General features: G+C 43.9%; 1 protein-coding gene across 1 annotated transcript in view; it reads left to right on the plus strand.

Moving 5' to 3' along the window:
• Positions 1–21,664, plus strand: part of def6 (DEF6 guanine nucleotide exchange factor) — a 126,858-nt gene that overhangs the window by 85,756 nt on the left and 19,438 nt on the right. The window contains exons 4-6 of the mRNA XM_033042407.1: positions 17,564–17,788; positions 19,355–19,501; positions 19,615–19,723. Of these exons, the coding sequence (XP_032898298.1) occupies positions 17,564–17,788; positions 19,355–19,501; positions 19,615–19,723 (481 nt within the window). The remainder of the gene's footprint in view (positions 1–17,563; positions 17,789–19,354; positions 19,502–19,614; positions 19,724–21,664) is intronic.

Consider the following 21,664-nt stretch of genomic DNA (forward strand, 5'->3'; position numbering starts at 1 on the left):
TTCCCTGCAACGCCCTCCTCTCAGCCACAGTACAGCTAGCAAACCACACCAGGATTCCATAGGAGAGGATACTCTCCACGGCGCATCGGTAGAAGGACAACAGCAGCGGCTGTGAGACGTTTGCTCTCCGCAGAGACCTCAGGAAATACAGCCGCTGATGTGACTTCTTCACGAGAGTGACGGTGTTCATTTGCCATTTGAGGTCCTGGGAGATGTTTATTCCCAGGAACTTAAAGCCAGTGACTCTCTCCACCATGTCTCCTTTGATGTATAAGGGAGCAGGTTCCTCTCTCCTCTTCCTCCTGAAGTCAACGACCAGCTCTTTTGTCTTTGATGGATTGAGTACCAGGTTGTTTTTGGTACACCAGACAGTCAGTTTTTGGACCTACAAACCTGCAGGTGGGATGTGGGAGAAAACGGAAAATCTCAGAGAAAACTCACGTGGTCACGGGGCGAACATACAAACTCCATACAGATAGCACCCGTAGTCGGGATCAAACTAGGGTCTCTGGCGCTGCAACTCTACTGCTATGCCAGCCACCGTGACTGCCACCCAGAGCAAAGATCATGCAGCTGAAGTTACAACCTTGTAGCTCAGTCATTAATATTGCTAAAATGAGTAAATATCATTCTTGCTCCTTTTGTTAGTTTTGTTTTAATGGAAGTAGCATGCGTATTTTCTGAATTGTAATTTGACTTTTTTCGACGAAGGCCATATTTCATGCATTCCACGCTGATGTTCATTGTAACTTTGTTTCTCTAGCAAGGCTTTGAATGCTGTAAGCCATAATTTCTTCCTCGCTGTGCTTTGCGTTGGAAGAATAATTAGTATCATTGCTTAAATCCTGCCTGAAGTGTGTTTGCTGGACTCTGTGCATAAAGCTTCCTTTATATCAACACAATGTGTTGGTGGGTTTGAATTGCTTGAGGAGATGTAATCAGCTGCTCCCAGTTTGCAGACATTGCAGATTAGCTACATTACAGTCTTTGAACCATTTCTGTGCACTCTACATGTATCTTGCAAAACCTGTCTCACAGATGTATTCAGATTAGAGTCCTAGTCATACCGCGTGGAATAGGCCTTTTGGCCCAACTTGCCCACACCGACCAACATGACCCATCTACACTAGTCCCACACCGACCAACATGACCCATCTACACTAGTCCCACACCGACCAACATGACCCATCTACACTAGTCCCACACCGACCAACATGACCCATCTACACTAGTCCCACACCGACCAACATGACCCATCTACACTAGTCCCACACCGACCAACATGCCCCATCTACACTAGTCCCACCTGCCTGTGTTTGGCCCATATCCCTCCAAACCTGTCCCATCCTTGTACTTGTTTATTTATTAAATGTTGCAATAGTCCCTGCCTCAACTACCTCTAGAAACTCATCCCATACATCCACCACCCTTTGTGTGGAAAAGTTACCACTCAGATTTCTATTAAATCTTTCCCCCTTCACCTTAAACCTATGTCCTCCAGTTCTCCAATTCCCCTCCTTTGGGCAAGAGACTGTGTGTCTACCTGATCTACCTGAACATTGTGACTTTTAGACCGGGAGCGGGGCCGTAAATCGCCCGGCACGGCCTAAAATGGCCGTGGGACTTATCATCGCCCGCCTGGGGCTTGGACATCGGGAGAGAAATGGAGAACAGGGGAGAGAAAAGACTTTGCCTTCCATCACAGTGGGTTAATTGTGATGGATGTTTGTGTGAATTAAATTGTGTGTATGTCTGTAGGAAATTGTCTTTGTTTGTATGGCTGTGGAAACGGAATTTCGTTTGAGCCTCACTGAGGCTCAAATGACAATAAATGGTATTGTATTGTATTGTATCTATTCCTCTTGTGATTTTATACATCTCTATAAGATCACCGCTCATCCTCCTGTGCTCCAAGGAACAGAGTCCAAGCCTGCTCAGCCTCTCAGTATAGCTCAGACTCTCGCGTCTCGGAAACATCCTCGTAAAGTGTTTTTTTTTTAAAGTACTGGATCAGATCATGTGCTGGGCAAACTGCTGGAGGAACTCAGCAGGTCATGTGGAGAGAATGGACAGATGACACATGTAATTGGTTTAGAGAAATTCTTTGTTTTGCATTCACTACACAAGTACGCAAAGAGTCGCCACGTATAGGGCGCCGAAAAAGTTACAAAAGTATTCAATGTAGTCCCGGTAGTCCCTCTTCCGACTCGGCTCCCACACCACAGCTGGCATCAGGGTCCCTCTCTGTTCTCGACCCCCTGCTTTGTTCTCTCAGTGGTCCCCCCCCCATGCCGGGTCCCTCTTTCTGCATTTTAATAACTCCTTAAAATACTATTCTCTGAAGAGTACCTCGATTGACCAGCAAGAATGTTGCATATTTGGTTGATGTCTTGAATTCAGTAATGTTATAGAACTGTTAAAAGATTGCAGTAGGGTTCCTAGATTTGCTGTACTCTACCTGAACATAACAAGTCAAGTTCAAGTTCAAGTGAGTTTATTGTCATGTGTCCCTGTATAGGAGAATGAAATTCTTGCTTTGCTTAAGCACACAGAAAATAGTAGGCATTTACTACAAAACAGATAAATGTGTCCATATACCATGATATAAATATATACACACATGAATAAATAGTGCAAATAGCAGAAAGTGGTTATTAATAATCAGAGTTTTGTCCGAGTCAGGTTTAATAGCCTGATGGCTGTGGGGAAGTAGCTATTCCTGAACCTGGTTGTTGCAGTCTTCAGGCTCCTGTACCTTCTACCTGAAGGTAGCAGGGAGATGAGTGTATGGCCAGGATGGTGTGGGTCTTTGATGATACTGCCAGCCTTTTTGAGGCAGCGACTGCGATAAATCCCCTCGATGGAAGGAAGGTCAGAGCCGATGATGGACTGGGCAGTGTTTACTACTTTTTGTAGTCTTTTCCTCTCCAGGGCGCTCAAATTGCCAAACCAAGCCACGATGCAACCGGTCAGCATGCTCTCTACTGTGCACCTGTAGAAGTTAGAGAGAGTCTTCCTTGACAAACCGACTCTCCGTAATCTTCTCAGGAAGTAGAGGCGCTGATGAGATTTTTTGATAATTGCGTTAGTGTTCTCGGACCAGGAAAGATCTTCAGAGATGTGCACGCCCAGGAATTTGAAGTTCTTGACCCTTTCAACCATCGTTGATATAAATGGGGCTGTGGGTCCCCATCCTACTCCTTCCAAAGTCCACAATCAGTTCCTTGGTTTTGCTGGTGTTGAGGGCCAGGTTATTGCGCTGGCACCATATGGACAGTTGCTCGATCTCCCTTCTGTATTCTGACTCATCCCCATCAGTGATACGCCCCACAACAGTGGTGTCGTCAGCGAACTTGATGATGGAGTTCGCACTGTGGTTGGCTAGCAGTCATGGGTATAGAGTGAGTACAGCAGGGGGTTGAGCACGCAGCCTTGAGGTGCTCCCGTGCTGATTGTTATCGAGGCTGACACATTTCCACCAATACGAACAGACTGTGGTCTGTGGATGAGGAAGTCGAGGATCCAGTTGCAGAGGGATGCGCAGAGACCCAGTTCTGCGAGTTTGGTAACCAGTTTGGAGGGGATGATTGTGTTGAATGCCGAGCTGTAATCGACGAATAACAGCCTGACATATGAGTTTTTGTTGTCCAAGTGGTCCAGAGCAGAGTGGAGGGCCAGCGAGATCGCATCCACCGTTGATCTGTTGTGGCGGTAAGCGAACTGCAGTGGGTCCAGGTTTTTGTCGAGGTAGGAGTTGATTTGCTCCATGATCAGCCTCTCAAAGCACTTCATCACCACCGGCGTTAGTGCCACTGGTCGATAGTCATTGAGGCACGTCACCTTACTCTTCTTGGGCACCGGTATAATTGATGCCCTTTTAAAGCAGATGGGGACCTCAGACCTCAGAAGTGAGAGGTTGAAAATGTCCGTAAAAACTCCCGCCAGTTGGTCCGCACAGGTTTTTAGAACACGACCGGGTATACCATCAGGACCAGGTGCTTTTCGGGGGTTCACCCCTCTGAAGGATTTCCTGACGTCGGCCTCTGTGACTGAGACTGAAATGCCATCACAGCGAATGGGGGATCGGGAAGGCACATCAGTATTCTCCCTGTCAAAGCGTGCGTAAAACGCATTGAGCTCGTCGGGGAGTGATGTTTCACCGACATTTGAGCTGCCTCCTGGTTTCGCCTTGTAGGAGGTGATTGCATTCAGGCCCCGCCACAGCTGCCGAACATCTGTCTCATCCTCCAGTTTGGAGCAGTAGTCCCTTTTGGCCTTTTTGATGGCCTTACCAAGGTCGTATCTGGACTTCATGTAGGCCACTGTATCATCAAGGTTACAGATTGATGCCAAGACGGTATATTAGGGCACATGTTGGCTGGAGGGGATCTTGGAATGTAGAGTAAATTGTAGCGATTCTTTATCATTAGCTGCAAAATATATTGATTCACAGCATTTATATCAGTTTTGAACATTTTACAAGAGAATGATTTCTGGTGTGTTGTTGAGTGCTTTTTCTACAGTCAACATTTCTAAAAATAGATTATCTGGTTATCAGATTATTGTTTGTGAGAACTTTCTGTTTGCATTTTGGCAGCTGAATTTCCTATGCTAGCAACGGTGAACGTTTTTTAACCATTGGTAATGGAATGCGCTGGGGGCTTCTTAAAGATATGTAAAAGGTGCTATATAAATGCAAGTTTTAGTTACATAGTTATGTACACTGTACTCAAATACAAGGATGGAGGGCTGTAATAAATTGGTGAGGGCTGCAATAAATCTTTGGGATTGTGCCCAGATTGCAGCGATGTAAACAAAGCTTTATCAAAAATGAAGTCATATTTGAATTTTAAAATTGGTGTGAGAACAAAAGATGATTGCTGGGAAATCTGTTGATCATTCATTTTTTAAAAGATTTTCTGCTTCAGATGCTTTGCAAGGTTAAAATATTTCGGGCCTGAGGCTACTTTGTGGTTTTGACTCTTGATAGCTAATAATTTTAACAAATACAGGAATACTTTATTGTCACATGTGACTAGGCACAGTGAGATTCTTTGCTTGCGTACCCAATGTGTACAAATAGCGGCCACCTATGGCGCTGACAAAGTTACAAAGTACGCAGGCTCCTCCTTTTGTTCTCTCTCCCCCCCCCCCCCCCCCACATCGGTTCCCCCACGCCAGGTCCCTATTGTCCATTGTTCTCCCCCCCACTTCCCTCACTGTGGTCCTCCACCCTCTCATCGACCGTCAACTGCGGGTCGACCCGCGAGGCATCGCTGCCGCTGCACGGCTTCACCACCTCCGAGGCCCCATCGTTGCAAGGCTTCGCCGCTGCCACCGCTTCAGTGCCACAGTACAATATATAATATACACGGGAGCAGCGAATTATGTGATACAACCAACAATCATGTGCATATCATGAATCCCTTGGACTAACATGGTTCCTTTCTTAAGTGTTTGGAGTCATTTGGTTTGTAGTGATCATCAGTCCCCGTAGTGTACACTGCTTTATGTTTTTGAAGTTAATATTTACAAATATGTTCTTTAATTCATGTTTCTTTTATGATTTGAATTGTGAACCACCACTCCTACTTTCTGCTTTGCATTATTATATTCTATTAATCGTGGGTAAGGTGTGTAGCAGAGATGTTGTACTACAAAGGCCTGCAGTATTTGTTAAATAAAAAGCTTTACAAATTCTGATATGTTACTGTATATAGGTCATGCCTGAACCCTTGTGAGAAAAGTCAGATTTAAGGATGATACAGATTTTGGTTTGTAATCATTTAACATAATGACTAATTCTGTCTTGAGGGTATCGTGCACTTTTACTTTGTGTTAACACCAATGTCAATATGTTATCATCCAAGTCTCTGAAATTCTTCTCCAAAATCATTCACAGTACCAGCTGTGAGTTTATACCCCTTGGTCTTTCCTGTACAGAGAAACAAATGTATGTTGATCATTGGTAACATTGATTGGGCTATTGTATGGCTATTAGGCCTCATATTAAAGAGAGTCAATAATATTTTGAGGAGGAAGAGAGAATAATATATTTAAAAGAAAAGGGACCAGGTTATTTGAACTTTCTTAGATTCATAGAATCTTACAACACTAAAGCCTGGATGTGAATAATTTTTAAAAGATCTTATTCTCTTTTCACAACTTGTTCTATTGACTGCTGTGGATAATTATTTTACCAATAGTTGCAATATTGATTGTTCCACAGAAGGTGTGAGTTGCCTTAATACAAAGTGCATCATTATGTCCAGACATACAAATTTTGCAACAATGGGTTCTGTTTTCTGCCTTCCAGTCAATGAGAACTGTTCTATTGTGGTGGTCCCTGGGGGGTAGGCCACTCCTTGGATCATCCCCCTCGCCGATTGAGGGACAGGGGCATTGGTCTGCCACGGGGTTTCCTGACGACTCCCTAGGGGTAGAGATAAGGGTGTCGTGGTGTGTACTCGGACTGCTGGAATTAAAAAGCTTCTTTTGAATCCGCCTGGTGTCCGGTCTTTTCCTGACCTTGACCAGGCCACTACACTATAATCTCTGGGATTTTGATAATGACTGCCAGTGCATCTTATCACGGGCACATCCCTCCCCACTGTCGAAAGCTGCATGGGATGGATTCCCACCAGGCACGGAAATCGCTATCAAAACATGGGGGGGACACAATTACTCGGCGCGCGCGCATGCGCGCACACACACACACACACACACACACACACACACACACACACACACACACACACACACACACACACACACACACACACACACACACACACACAGACACAGACACACACACACACACTCACACTCACACACACACAAGATACTTCGGAGGCTTCAGCCGTGGGCCCAGTGGAGACCCACTGTCAAAATAAACTTAAGCGAGAGAGGTGGCGGAGCGAGCACTCAGTGCTGGCGCTCGGTCTGTTCCACAGCAAGGGTGAGATCAACATCAGACAAGGAGCTAGTGGGGAGAAAAAGACGCCGTACAGACAGCGCCCGGAGTCAGGATCTAAACCCGTGTCCCTGGCGCTGTGAGGCAGCAGCAAGGCCGAGTGGCCTCTCTCTCTCTCTCTCTCTCTGTACCTGCCAGCAGCCGCAGCAGACCCTCCACCTTCCAGATAGAGAACCGCATCCCTGGCGGTGACCTGGTCCCGGTTCCCTCTGCTCATCGGGCGCCGACTCCACGCTGCACCGAATCACCCCCGAGTCAAGCGGCGCGGTGGGCTGGAGGAGAGAGCGAGATGCATGTGAGGCTTCGGCCTTGGGCTTGAATCGGCCCATTCACGGGGTCTTTCATCGGCCGGCGGAGGCTTCAACATCGGGAACCTCGATCGCCTCAATGCAGCAGTTTGATTTCAAGCCGCGACAGGCGCTGAAAGGCCCCGCGAATGGGCCAATTTAGCCCTTAGAAAGCAGCTGATAAAGTCTGGATGACAAATCATGGGGGGGACATGTCCCCCCTGTACACCCCAGTATTTCCGCCCCTGCCACCGTCTGAGTAAGGCCCTATTCTCACTGCTACCAGGGAGCAGGAGATATGGAAGCCAGAAGTCTAACTCCGCTAAGTTCAGGCACAGCTACATTTTGCACTGCTTATGTTTATGTGTGATGTCTGAGTCCATGTGCCTGTTGCAAGATTTTTGTTGTGCCTGTACCTTGCCACACTTATGTATATCACAATAAAGTCCATTTGATTTAACTTTGCAAATAATAGGTAATCAACCTTCATGCTGGTTATTTCTGTTTGTTCTGTATGTCAAAAAAAAACTACAAGTACTTCTGTCTGCTGTTGAGTTCATTGTTTTCAGTGCATCCATGTGGTAATACATTGAGGACCTAGTAAGGGGTTAACTGTGAGCAGAGATAAGAAGACATTTTGGTGACAAGAGAAGGAATCTTTGGCATTTTACATTCAAGCTGTCCAATAGATTTGAACCAAGGTCTGAAGAAGGGTCCCAACCCAACATGTCACCATTCATGTTCTCCAGGGATGCTGCCTTATCCACTGTGTTACTCCAGCGCTTGTGTAGGATGCTGGTTTATACTGAAGATAGACACAAAATGCTGGAGTAACTCAGCGAGACATGCAGCATCTCTGGATAGAAGGAATGGGTGATGTTTTGGGTCGAGACCCTTCTTCCAGCATTTGGTGTCATTTCTTGAGTTGAACCAAGGGCCTATTTCTATGAGGTATGTCTCTTTATATTATTTAATCTTCTCTGCTAGATCATTGATATACTCAAATATTTGCACCGACACCTCCCGACTTACGTAATATGCGACTTGCATAAGCTCACACATTGGTAAATAATTCTGTACTTAGTCCCAAGTGCAACCAAGGCAGTTTGTAATCTCCACAACACTGTACGATCACTTAAGTGAAACAAGCTGGTGATGGTGCTTACCCAGAAAGCTGCAAGCCGCAGAAAGTCTGTCCTGTTTATTTCCCATATTGTGTAAAGATTAAAAAAAGCCAATGTGTTTGGCTTTAACAGAGTAGATAGTTCTGATTTATTTGATTTCCTACTGTATGCTTAAATAACACAAAATCTGTCCCAAAATCTTTTCACATGTTCAAAGGTTACAGCAGCAGAATTAGGTTATTCGGTCCATCTAGTGTACGCTGCTGTTCAGTCATTGTTGATCTATCTTTCCTTCTCAACCCCATTCTCCTGCCTTCTCCCCATTACCCCTGGCATCCATACCTAATCAAGAATCTATCAATCTCTGCCTTAAACATATCGATTGATTTGGCCTCCAGACACTTCTGTGGCAATGAAATCCTAAAAATCTTCTTTCTAAAATTACGTCCTTTTATTCTTCTTCTTCTTCCTCTTTCATGTGGCGTGCACAGTCTAAAGTTGATGGACAACTTGTTCGATCTGATCTTCTGTTTGTGCTCGTTGAGTTGATTGCATTAGTTGAAACAGGGCGGACCACGTGAAGGTTGCAATCTTCCACCCCGTCCTTTTATTCTGAGGCTATGTTACGTATGTTGCATATTTTTGTTAGCCATACAAGTGTGGAATCACAAAATGCTGGAGTATCTCAGCCGGAAAAGGCAGTTACTATGTTACTCCAGCATTTTGTGTCTACCTTCGGTGTAAACCAGCATCTGCAATGCCTTCATACAAATAATTATTTTTTTAAAAACTACTTTGTAATAAGGAAGTCATTTCCAAACTCCAATTGTATTTCCTTTGATTTCAGTACAAACACCTGCAATAGCCTTTCTGTAAAACTGTTGGGGTTGTCACCACTTTCATTCAGGCTTGCTAATGAATCTCTGTCAGACTATTACAAGCACTCTTGTCTTTTCAACCCAACAACGCCAGTCATTCGCCCTTGTCACCCCAACATCTCACCACTGTGTGATTCTGGTAAATCTATGCAGTGCAATTTGGAATTGAGACTTCTTATTTCATTGTGAATCCGACAAATTAACTTGAACTTCCCATTACTTCCTCTCTGCTAAACCATTTGCTGACACACTACCGGAGCAAATGGTATGCAGTCATATTCTTGGAAAAAACGTTCTGCAATTTATTTGGGTTGTATTTTACCTACTTCTCACTAGTTACTTCAATTATGGCAAAACTAAGTTTACGTTTTTCTGTTTTCAACTTCACCCGCATTTGCAACCCATTCCCGACACCCCACAGTCAATGATCAAATTCACTCTTGAACAGCTGTTTTAGATGGGCTACTGACCATGTGAATAATATATCTAAAGTAGGGTCTGAGCCAAAACGTTGTGTGTCCATGTTCCCCATAGATGCTGCCGGACCTGCTGAGTTACTCCAGCATTTTGTGACTTTATTTGAATAATATTGATTGATCTCATGTTTGGGTTTCCTATATCATAGGGTAGCAGATAGGTAAAATATATACAGATCTTTGTGCAATATTAAACATCACCTGTCCATCGCTTTAGAATTAACTATGGCAACTGACGAATTTGAACAGTCCCCTTCCACTGTGATGGCAAAGAACGGAAATGTTTTAATTGCTTTAAACTATACATGGATGTTAATGGATATTCAGAGGTGAATTGGAGATGAGTGTTTCAGCTATAATTGTATGCACTCAAAGGTACTAAAAGAGACATATTTGGGGGTGGCTACTTTACAGGTATATACATGCTTGTAAATAAACAATAAATAAAATGGCTGATATTTCAAATGTTCAGGAAATTATTATGAGCAATCAAACAAAGGTAAATATACATTGCCACAGAAATTGCCCCATATCTACATTTAATGACAGCTGCTGAATCTGTGCTCATCTGGAACCTAACTTTGGGTGGAATAACAAATTGATTTTATATCTACCACAAATTAATAGCATGCCTTATTCAGCAAATTAATAATCTACACTTTAGACTAAGAATCCACAACTGTTTATTTTCTAATCTGAAACTATAGTTAGTGTGTCACTTGCTTCAAACGTCTCAGTGTTAGGTTACTTAATGTGTTGCTGTGAAATAAAGGTTGGCCATTTCAGTAGAATGCCTAATTAAATCATTCTTCAATTGCAGGAGAGATGGAACGTAATGGTTAATTTACAAAACGTATAACAAACAAGATTCTTCTTGTCATAAACCACTTTTTGGCAGTTCATTTAAAATGCCTCCTGTAGAATAGAATTATTTACTTTAAGTAAAATTCATAGTTTACACATATTTGTGGTTTCCTGTACTGCTTGAGAAAATGATAACCATCCTGCATAGTTTCAGATGGGAAAAACAGAAGGACTACATAGCTACCAAGCATTAATCTCTGTTAATCCATCCCTATCCCACTGAACAAGCTAATTCAAGATACACAAAATTGCTGGGGAAACTCAGCGGGTGCAGCAGCATCTATGGAGCGAAGGAAATAGGCGAAATTTCGGGCCGAAATCCTTCTTCAGACTAAGCTAAAAATCAAGCTAATTCAAGAGTTCTCCCGAGTTTCCCCTGATTCGAACTCGGAGAATTACGGTAATAGCCGCTCGTAGGTACTCGGGGCTCCCATGGACATTTTTCAACATGTAGAAAAATCTTCACGAGCTTACAGCGTTTCCCAAGTATCTGCCGTTAGCGTTACAAGCCGCTAAGAGAAGTCCCAATCTCCGACGTACCCGCTACGTACATTCTACGTGCTTACCACGAGTTTGAACTTTTTTTAAACTCGGGAGAGCTCTTGAATTACCTCGTACAGTGGGACAGGCCCTTTAAGCCTTGCGCAAAATCAGCCTGGACTAGCACATCGCTAATTCATCTCTGAATGCTATTTTTTAAAAAATATTTTCATTCATAGAAACATAGAAATTAGGTGCAGGAGTAGGCCATTTGGCCCTTCGAGCCTGCACCGCCATTCAATATGACCATGGCTGATCATCCAACTCGGTATCCTGTACCTGCCTTCTCTCCATACCCCCTGATCCCTTTAGCCACAAGGGCCACATCTAACTCCCTCTTAAATATAGCCAATGAACTGGCCTCAACTACCTTCTGTGGCAGAGAATTCCACAGATTCACCACTCTCTGTGTGAAAAATGTTTTTCTCATCTCGGTCCTAAAAGATTTCCCCCTTATCCTTAAATTGTGACCCCTTGTTCTGGACTTCCCCAACATCGGGAACAATCTTCCTGCATCTAGCCTGTCCAACCCCTTAAGAATTTTGTAAGTTTCTATAAGATCCCCCCTCAATCTTCTAAATTCTAGCGAGTACAAGCCGAGTCTATCCAGTCTTTCTTCATATGAAAGTCCTGACATCCCAGTCTGGTGAACCTTCTCTGTACTCCCTCTATGGCAAGAATGTATTTTCTCAGATTAGGAGACCAAAACTGTATGCAATACTCCAGGTGTGGTCTCACCTAGACCTTGTACAACTGCAGTAGAACCTCCCTGCTCCTATACTCAAATCCTTTTGCTATGAATGCTAACATACCATTCGCTTTCTTCACTGCCTGCTGCACCTGCATGCCTACTTTCAATGACTGGTGTACCATGACACCCAGGTCTCGTTGCATCTCCCCTTTTCCTAATCGGCCACCATTCAGATAATAGTCTACTTTCCTGTTTTTGCCACCAAAGTGGATAACCTCACATTTATCCACATTATACTGCATCTGCCATGCATTTGCCCACTCGCCCAGCCTATCCAAGTCACCTTGCAGCCTCCTAGCATCCACCTCACCCAGCTAACGCTGCCCCCCAGCTTCGTGTCATCCACAAACTGGGCGATGTTGCATTAAATTCCCTCGTCCAAATCATTAATCTACATTGTTAAAAGTCTGTTCTTGACCGGTTTTGGCGATCTGTGCTGCAATTTCCGAGAGAACGCCGCCACCTACGGCCGTCATTTTTGGCCACCTCGCTCAGAGCCCCCCTCCGCCGTATGTGTGCCGAGGATGTTTCCAGTCGATGAAAAATGACAGAGATATTAATGATTTTACAAAACTCCCCATTCTCTCTGCTGCCCCCGCTGGCGGCAGGGGGGATGGACTATAAAACCAGGAAGTGGTGTGCCTCAATTAGTCTGCAAGCTGGAGGAAGGCAGAGGGTCACGTTTCTCTGAGCTGTGAATAACACTGAACACATGTTCACACTACTGTGAGTAAGTACCCTTAATGTGGTTTGAAAATGAAAATATGGTTAAAGTAAAAAAGCACTGCCTGCAAATGGTTGTTTGGGGGGTTTGGGGGGTTTGGGTTGAAATAAAAAGGCACTCTCTCTCCCCCCCTCTCCTCTCCCCCCCCCTCTCCTCTCCCCCCCCCCCCCCCCTCTCCTCTCCCCCCCCTCTCCTCTCCTCTCCCTCCCCTCTCCTCTCCCCCCCTCTCCTCTCCCCCCTCTCCTCTCCCCCCTCTCCTCTCCCCCTCTCTCTTTCTCTCACCTCTTGTTCTCCTCCTCCTCCCCTCCATTCCCTCCCTCACCGTCCATCCCCTAAACCGCCTCCCCTCCACACACCACTCCCCCCTTCCCTCCACCCGCCCTCCCCCTCCCTGCTCCCCACCTCTCCCCATCCCCTCACCTCACCGACCTCTCAGCACACCCTCTCACTCCCCCCTCTCCTCTTTACCCCCCTCTCCTCTCCTCTTCCCCCCCTCTCCTCAACCCCCTCTCCTTCCCCCCTGTCCTCACCCCCTGTCCTCACCCCCTCTCCTCTCCCCCCCTCTCTCTTTCTCCCCTCTTTTTCTCCCATCCATCCCCTCCCCCACCGTCCCTCCCCTAAATCCCCCTCCCCTCCACAAACCCCTACCCCCTTCCCTCCACCCTCCCTGCTCCCCACCTCTCCCCCTCCCCTCACCTTTCCCCCTCCCCTCACCTCTCCCCCTCCCCTCTCCCCCCCTCCCCTCACCTCTCCCCCCCTATCTCCCCCTCACTCTCACCCTCTCTCTCTCCTCCCCTCCACCCCCACCTTTCCCCTCTCACCCACCCTCCCTCTTCTCCTCCTCGCCACCCCCTCTCCCTCTTGCCCCTCTCTCTGTGTCTCTGCCCCTTCTCTCTCTGCCCTCACTCTCTACCCCCCCCCTCCCCCCCTCTCTAGATGTGACTGCAAGTTGGGGGCTATGCGTCAGTAGATAGGGTGGTTATGGGGTAAAAGGAGCAAATTAATAATATTAATATAATATCAAGGGGGGTAATTAGAGTGAGTGCGGGGGGGGGGATAGTTAGTGTGTGTGACGCTGCATGCCGCCTCCCCCCCCCCACAAACGCATGTTGGGGGAACAGACCCAACGGGTCTGCACTAGGTCTAGTATATATTGTAAATAGCTGGGTCCCAGCACTGAGCCTTGCGGTACCCCACTAGTCACTGCCTGCCATTGTGAAAAGGACCCGTTTACTCCTACTCTTTGCTGCCTGTCTGCCAGCCAGTTCTCTATCCACATCAATACTGAACCCCCAATACCGTGTGCTTTAAGTTTGTATACTAATCTCTTATGTGGGACCTTGTCGAAAGCCTTCTGAAAGTCCAGATATAACACATCCACTGGTTCTCCCTTATCCACTCTACTAGTTACATCCTCGAAAAATTCTATAAGATTCGTCAGACATGATTCACCTTTCATATATACATGCTGACTTTGCCCAATGATTTCACCACTTTCCAAATGTGCTGCTATCCCATCTTTAATAACTGACTCTAGCAGTTTCCCCACTACCGATGTTAGACTAACTGGTCTACAATTCCCCGTTTTCTCTCTCCCTCCCTTTTTAAAAAGTGGGGTTACATTAGCTACCCTCCAATCCTCAGGAACTACTCCAGAATCTAAAGAGTTTTGAAAAATTATCACTAATGCATCCACTATTTCCGCGGCTACTTCCTTAAGTACTCTGGGATGCAGCCTATCTGGCCCTGGGGATTTATCGGCCTTTAATCCATTCAATTTACTTAACACCATTTCCCAGCTAACATGGATTTCACTCAATTAAATATTTAATTGTAAAATGAGCCCTGGCCTAGAATGAAGTTCCAAGTGATGCCACTACACTGTGTGGCATCTGAGCTAGCGATATATTTATATGAAAAAAAAAACACACTGTGGAAGCTGGATAAGTTGTAACCAGCTGATGTGCTGGGCTGGGGCAGTTACTCTGAAACCGCACTTCCTGTAGCATTTCAGGCATTTCCTTTGCTACTGAGCAACATTTAAAAAAAATTCAAATGAGCTCTCGGTACACTGTTTAACAATGCGCATGCACACATCGTAAGCTTCAACATTTGAATTTACACTAACCAATGTTGGCTTCAGAATCCATTTTGCTTTGTTCTCTTTTAAAAAGAAGCAAAATAAATTAAAATTGGGTTTCTTGGATTCACTCTTAGAAACACATTATTCAAATGCATAGAAATTAATAATATATTTTGTGATATGTTATTTAATATATTTTTGTTGATATAATAAATAGCCCAAATGCATGCTTTGAGTGTGGAGCTCAGTGAACTGAATTGTTGTTAGTATTTGGAAAAATGGTAAAATTAGTTTCATTAATGATTTATTCAACAGATGGATAGATCTGAGCACTTTTGAAAGAGACATCCAGGTTTGATTTATAAAAAATGAAACATTTAATTGACCCCCCACCCACCTCTTCATTGTGGTTTCCCTGATCATCAGTTATAACTTTTGCCAAGAGTCTTTAAAAGACACTTGGACGGGTACATGGGGAAAGGAAAAAGAGGATATGGTACAAACGCAAGCAAATGCCACTGGCTTTGATGGGGCAATTTGGTCAGTTGGGATGAAGGACCTGTTTCCCTTTTGTATCTCCCCCTGTTCCTTTGCTTCTGGTGCAGGGCAAGTATCCTGAAGATTTACAGCTTTTATTGGCACTCATTGCTCAGAATGTCATTCCGTAGTTCCAGAACGATATTCAAATATTTTAGAGTTATTGGGCAAGGTCTCCACATTCCACCACTCTCCAAGATGCCAGCAATGTTTTGCATTCATCACATGTTATTGACCCTATCCATTATTTTGGTATAAATATTTTCATACAGACTATGGTATCCTAACAAGAAGGAAAGGTTATCTGGTTTACTAAATAGTTACAAATGCCAAAGTAGATTTATTTGTTGATTTCCTGTATCCCTTATCACTGTCAAAATGCTGAGGTTCAAGGTACCACATTTCCAGGGCTCCCAATGTCCATGTTTCCAATTGAACCCTCAAATTACAGTCAGATTATTTTACATAACCATTACGTTGTATGATTCATACATTCCCAGAAAAATGATGACATTGTCCTCAGATTTCTGAATTGGAATGCAGAACAACTGGCGTTATGACAATTACTCAGCTACACTGATCTTCGCCTTGTGGACCTTTCATACAAAACAGGGTATGAACATACCCTTGGTGTTCCAGCAGCACCATTGTGGTCAATTATCAAACAGCATTGCCTGCCATGAGTCATTGGAGGAATTAAGTAGGTCAGAGGAGTGCAGCTAAAATTGGTAAGAACAATGGTATTAAGCGCATACATTCCCTTTCTGGTGTATTAGGTTCAACGGCAGTTTGTGTGTTTGTCAGTATGAAGCCAACTGAATCCTTACTATCTTCAGAAATCCATGGAGTATCTGGAACCACGGGTTTCATGTTTGCATTGGGTGGAGGGGGTGATGTAGAGTGACTGGTGGAATGCACCACATTCTTATTTATGTGTTGTATCTGCAGTTTAAAAAATGGAAGCTGAATTTCTTCCAGAATCTCCTCCAGCATTTTGTTTTTTGTGAACCAGCATCTGTGTGACTCTACTAATTTTTTTTTTAGGCGTGCTGAGCTTTCAAAGTGATCTTGGAACATTATTCCAAATATTGAGTGATCGTGTATTGTCTCAAATAAAAACAGACCTGAATGTTTAGCTAGGCATTTAGTATCCACCAAGATGGAAGATGAGATTCAAGTTATGCCTCTTCTTTAAACGGTAGGATTTGGCAGTGAAATCAAATTGGTCACACTGCTCATTCAGTATTAAAATCTCCATTACTTCAGCACGCAGTTTAGGCTGATGGCTTAAATCTTGTGGAAGTGCTGCCCTCTCTGGATATTTTGGATGAGATGTCCATAGAAGTCTGTTGCTCTCTAAGTGGATGTAAAAGATCCTATGTTATACTTTGCAGATCAGTATCCGATCAATATCATTCAAAATAGAACAGTCGATTTAACATTGCTGTTTGCGGGCTTTTGCTGTGCCACGCAAATTTTGCTTGCAAAAGTATTTAATTGGCGATAAAGAGATTTGGAATGTCCTGAGGTTGCAAAAACAGCTAAATAAATGTATGGTTAAAAAACAGAAAATGCACACATCGCTTAGCACATTACAATATAAAAACCAGTGCACAATGATCACAGCCGGTGTTTACACATCTATTGATGAAATTGCCACAATTACCATTATATAAAATATAAGCAGAAAAGGCTGGAAACACTCAGCAGGTCAGATTGGTCAATCCCCGTTCATCAGGGACTAAGCAGTTGAAGAATTTTCAGTTCTTTCAACATTTGCACTTGGGAGAATTTAGAGGGGGTGGGGGCAATGCAACGGGAGCATCCATCTGTCACATCCGAATTCCGCTATGTAGATGGCGGTATGTAGATGAGGATTTACTGTAGTCTCTTTCTGTCCCATAATTGCAATGTAAAGATGGAGAATGGTAATTTACTCTCCTCTGTTCAAAACTCAATTTGAAGATGAAATTTGCTTCTTCCTCAATGTGTAAAATTGTTTTGGCTCGCCTTTCTAATTCTAAATACCCTATTTGTGAAATTTCAACATGTAGAAAGCCGTCTTTCCCTGAAATTCAATTCTGTTATGTTAAAGTTTTTCCCAAAGCATAATGAAATTAATTAATAGTTCTGCATTCGGAGTCAGAATTATTTGGAGCACCAAAGCAAAGCTTTGATTATACATTCTGAAATTGGCGATTCTATTTTTTTCTTTATTCTTAATGCTGACCTAAACTTTATTTGAAAGTGTTTAGATTTTTTAATCCTGGGCAGTGAATTGAAATATTTGCAAGCATATATCTGAAATCTATTATTCTTTTTGTAGGTGGAATATCTGCTGAAGAAGATCTGTACAGAAATGAGCATGGAATGGAACGCGGGAGAGTTGGATGAATTCTTCTCTCAGGAGGCCTTCCAGAACGGAATCACAGTCTGGGTGTTTCTGGAATGGGTGAACTCTGGCAGATTTACCAGGGGAATAGAAAGAGAAACACTCACTATGGCTGTGGAGGAAGTCTATCAAGAAATTATTGAGGATGTGCTTAAACAGGCATGTATTTTCAAGTAAACACTGGAATTATTTATTATTATCTCAGTTCTTCCCCACATTACGTTCTTCCTTGAGTCGAGTTGTAGAGTTTCCCGGGTGTGTGTGTGTGTGTGTGTGTGAGGTAGGTTATGCCTTTGAATACAGGTCTGTGCACAGTATGGGTAAAAGGTTAATTTATGACAGCAATCTGGCTGGAAATTGATTCAACCCTTTGTAATTTTGTACTGAACTGGGACATGGGAGAGCACAAGGTTGGAGGCTGGTGGTAGGGTTGGTAGCTAGAGATCAGAGCTCATTGAGGGGGGAGGAGATGAGGGTGTCAGAGGGTGGTTGCAAGAGATCAAGCCTGGGTTGTGTGTTTATACCAATGGAAGGAATGGAGGAATGGTATGGGTGGGACTGTTTTGAGAACAGGTCATGCAGAAGGGGTTGCTGGATATATGATTGGGATAAGAGCTTGAATGAGGGCTTTGACGACATCAGGAAATGGTCACAATCGTATTTCATTCAAAAATTTAAAAAAAAAAAAAATATGTGTATTGCTGAGAAAAACAGCCCTATGTAACTGAATTTCTGGGCCAGGTATCAACTTCTCATGATGGAAACTGTCAGGAGTGGAAATCAACGCAGTGCGTCTTGCTTTCAATGGTCAAAAGCTCACGAGTGGAAAGTACTGCATCCAGTTCTCGAGTGCGAGTGTGATGAGATTATTAATATAACCATCAATAAATTTTGATTTAAAGGAATTGAAGGAAATAGGGACTTCGATTGCTTTGAATAATATTGAAGCAGAAAATACTGGGAATATATTTATAAAAAGTGTCATGATCTGGGTGATATTCTGTCATTTCTATTCTGCCCAGATGTAAATCTTTAGGTTGGAAAATGGTTTATTCTTTCTGATAAACTAGCCACATGCAACATAAATAGTCTTAATTGATCATTCAGGAGTATTCACCTGGACCATTCCCGACATCTCCCTACCGTTTCTAGACCTCACTATCTCCATCGCAGGTAACAGTCTACTGACCGACATCTACTACAAACCCACTGACTCACATGGCTATCTGGACTACACTTCTTCCCATCTGCTTCCTGTAAGGACTCTATCCCCTACTTCCAATTCCTCCGTCTACGCCGCATCTGCACTCGGGATGAGGTGTTCCAAACCAGGGTATCGGAGATGCCCTCATTCTTTAGGGAACGGGGTTTCCCCTCTTCGACGATAGATGAGGCTCTCACCAGGGTCTCTTCTCTATCCCACAGCTCTGCTCTCACTCCCCATCCCCCCCACTCGTAAAACAAGGGCAGAGTCCCCCTTGTCCTCACCTTCCACCCTAACAGCTGTCACATACAACAGATAATCCTCCAACATTTTCACCACCTCCAACGGGATCCTACCATTGGCCACATCTTCCCATCTCCTCCCCTTTCGGCATTCCGCAGAGACCGCTCCCTCCGTAGTTTCTCCAGCATTTTTGTCTACCTTCGATTTTTCCAGCATCTGCAGTTCTTTCTTAAAAGTTTCATGTATTGTTGATTTGCTTTGATCTTGTGTTACGCCAGGGTTACTTGTGGAAGAAGGGGCAATTGAGGCGAAATTGGACAGAGCGGTGGTTCATTCTCAAACCGAACGTCCTGTCCTACTATGTGAGTGAAGATCGGAAGGAAAGGAAAGGCATTATCCCTTTGGACAGGAACTGCTGTGTCGAGGTAGAGTCAATTAACCAATAACCTGATAATATACCTGATAATATATCTGATCATTTCATGTTTTGTGAAGTATGCCTCGCTGTTATGATAAACTTTTGCTTTTCGCGTTTAAGGTTCTATCAGAACGAGATGGCAAAAGATGCATGTTCTGTGTAAAGACCCCATCAAGGACTTTTGAGATGTGTGCATCAGACACAAAACAGCGACAGGAATGGACAACAGGTAGGGCAACGTTAAACTGTGGGTGCACCTTGCTGCGCAAAAGCTCATCTTGTCTGTTCTCATTGAAGTCAAGTTTTAACTGTGGAAATGCCTGAAATTTGACAGTGACGACATTTGCACATCAAGTGTTACCTGATAATAATTTGGAGTCTTGTACTAGAAATACTGGTCTTTACTGGGTTACGAATGCCTGACCTATGGATACACCTACATATGAACAAATTCCCATAGCATTGATACCATTTAAAGAAATTGTTGTGTACTTTCCGACTTATGGACAACATTAAATTAATGTGGTCCATGAAAGCAGAACCCGTTTGTTACCCGAGGATGGCTTGTAGACTTGGATTTGAAGTTGCTGAGGTTATTTAACCATGGTACTGTTTTTAATTGCATGCTATTTTTCTCACAAAACATTTCAATATTGCTGTCAGCAGAATCGAAGAATAGTAGAACATTTGTTTCCAGTGTCCTAAATCAGGAAGCAGCAAGAATGAATCAAGATTCTGCGTCTTCATTGCTTTTAACAAATGGGCCTGCTTGAATATTACATGGAGAACATAGACAGCATAGAACAGTTTAACGCAGGAGCAAGCCCTTTGGTCTGTGATGTCTGTGCCAAACATGATGCCAAATTAAACTAATTCCTTCCAAACTATTTGATATTCCTCCCTTTCCTGCATGATCCTAATGAAAAGCCTCTTAAATGCCACAATCCTATTTGCCTCCATCAACATCCCTGACAGTTTGTCCAGGCACCCCGAATCTCTGTGTAGAAAAATAAATTGCCCCGCACATCTCGTTTAAACTTTTCCCCTCTGATGTTAAAGCTATGCCCTCTAGTCTTTGACAATTCCACCCTGGGGGGGGAAATGGTTCTTACTGTCTAGTCTATCTGTGCGTCTCATATTGTTCTACATTTCTATCAGCATCTGGCTGATATATCACAAACAACAGAGGTCCCAGCATTGATCCCTGTGGAACACCCCTGGACATTGATCACCACAGCATCTGATGCTCCAGAGGAAACAATCCAACTTCTCCGTGTAGCTAATAGCCTCTAATCCAGGCAGCTTTATGGTAAATCTCTTCTGCACCATCTCCAAAACACCCACATTCTTCCAGTAATGGGGCGACCAAAACTCTACACAATACCCCAAATGCAGCTTAACCGAACTCCTATAAAGGTATAACATGACTTCCTGACTCAATGCCCCGACCGATGAAGGCAAGCATACAATATGCCTTCTTTACCACTGCCTTTCTCATAGTCGCAAACCTACCAGTTCTGGTATCATCTGCAAACTTGAACAACCAACCCAACACATTTATATTCAAGTCGTTTCTACACAACACAAACAACAGAGGTCCCAGCATTGATCCCTGTAGAACACCTCTGTACATTGATCACCAGCCAGAATAACATCCTTCCCCCACAGCCCCCAGTCTTCTGAGAGTAAGCAAGTTCTGAATCCAAATGACCGAGTTGCTGTGGATCCCGTGCATCTTAATCGTCTGGCTCAGCCTACCACGAGGAACTTTATCAAATCCCATACTAAAATCCATGTGGACAACATCCACTGCTCTATCCTCATCAATCACCTTCATCACCACCTCAAAAAACTCAACCAAGTTAATGACATGACCTACCGCAGTATCCATTGTCCCTAATTATCCCAAATGTGAAAGAATCCCAACGAATCCTTTCCAAAAGTTTCCTTAACACTAACAACAAGCTCACCGGTCTATAATTTCATGGGTCATCTGTATTTCAGAACCGAGATGAAGGAATAACATTGGCTCCTCTCCAGTCCTTTGGAACCTTGCCGGTGGCTAGAGAGGATAGCAAGATTTTGGTCAAGACCCCACCAAAAGAGAGAAGATCTCTCAATAACCTTGGATAGATCCCATCAGGCCCTGGGGACTTATTTGCCTTAATGC

Source organism: Amblyraja radiata, chromosome 24 (genome assembly GCF_010909765.2).
Source record: "Amblyraja radiata isolate CabotCenter1 chromosome 24, sAmbRad1.1.pri, whole genome shotgun sequence".
NCBI classification, from domain to species: domain Eukaryota; kingdom Metazoa; phylum Chordata; class Chondrichthyes; order Rajiformes; family Rajidae; genus Amblyraja; species Amblyraja radiata.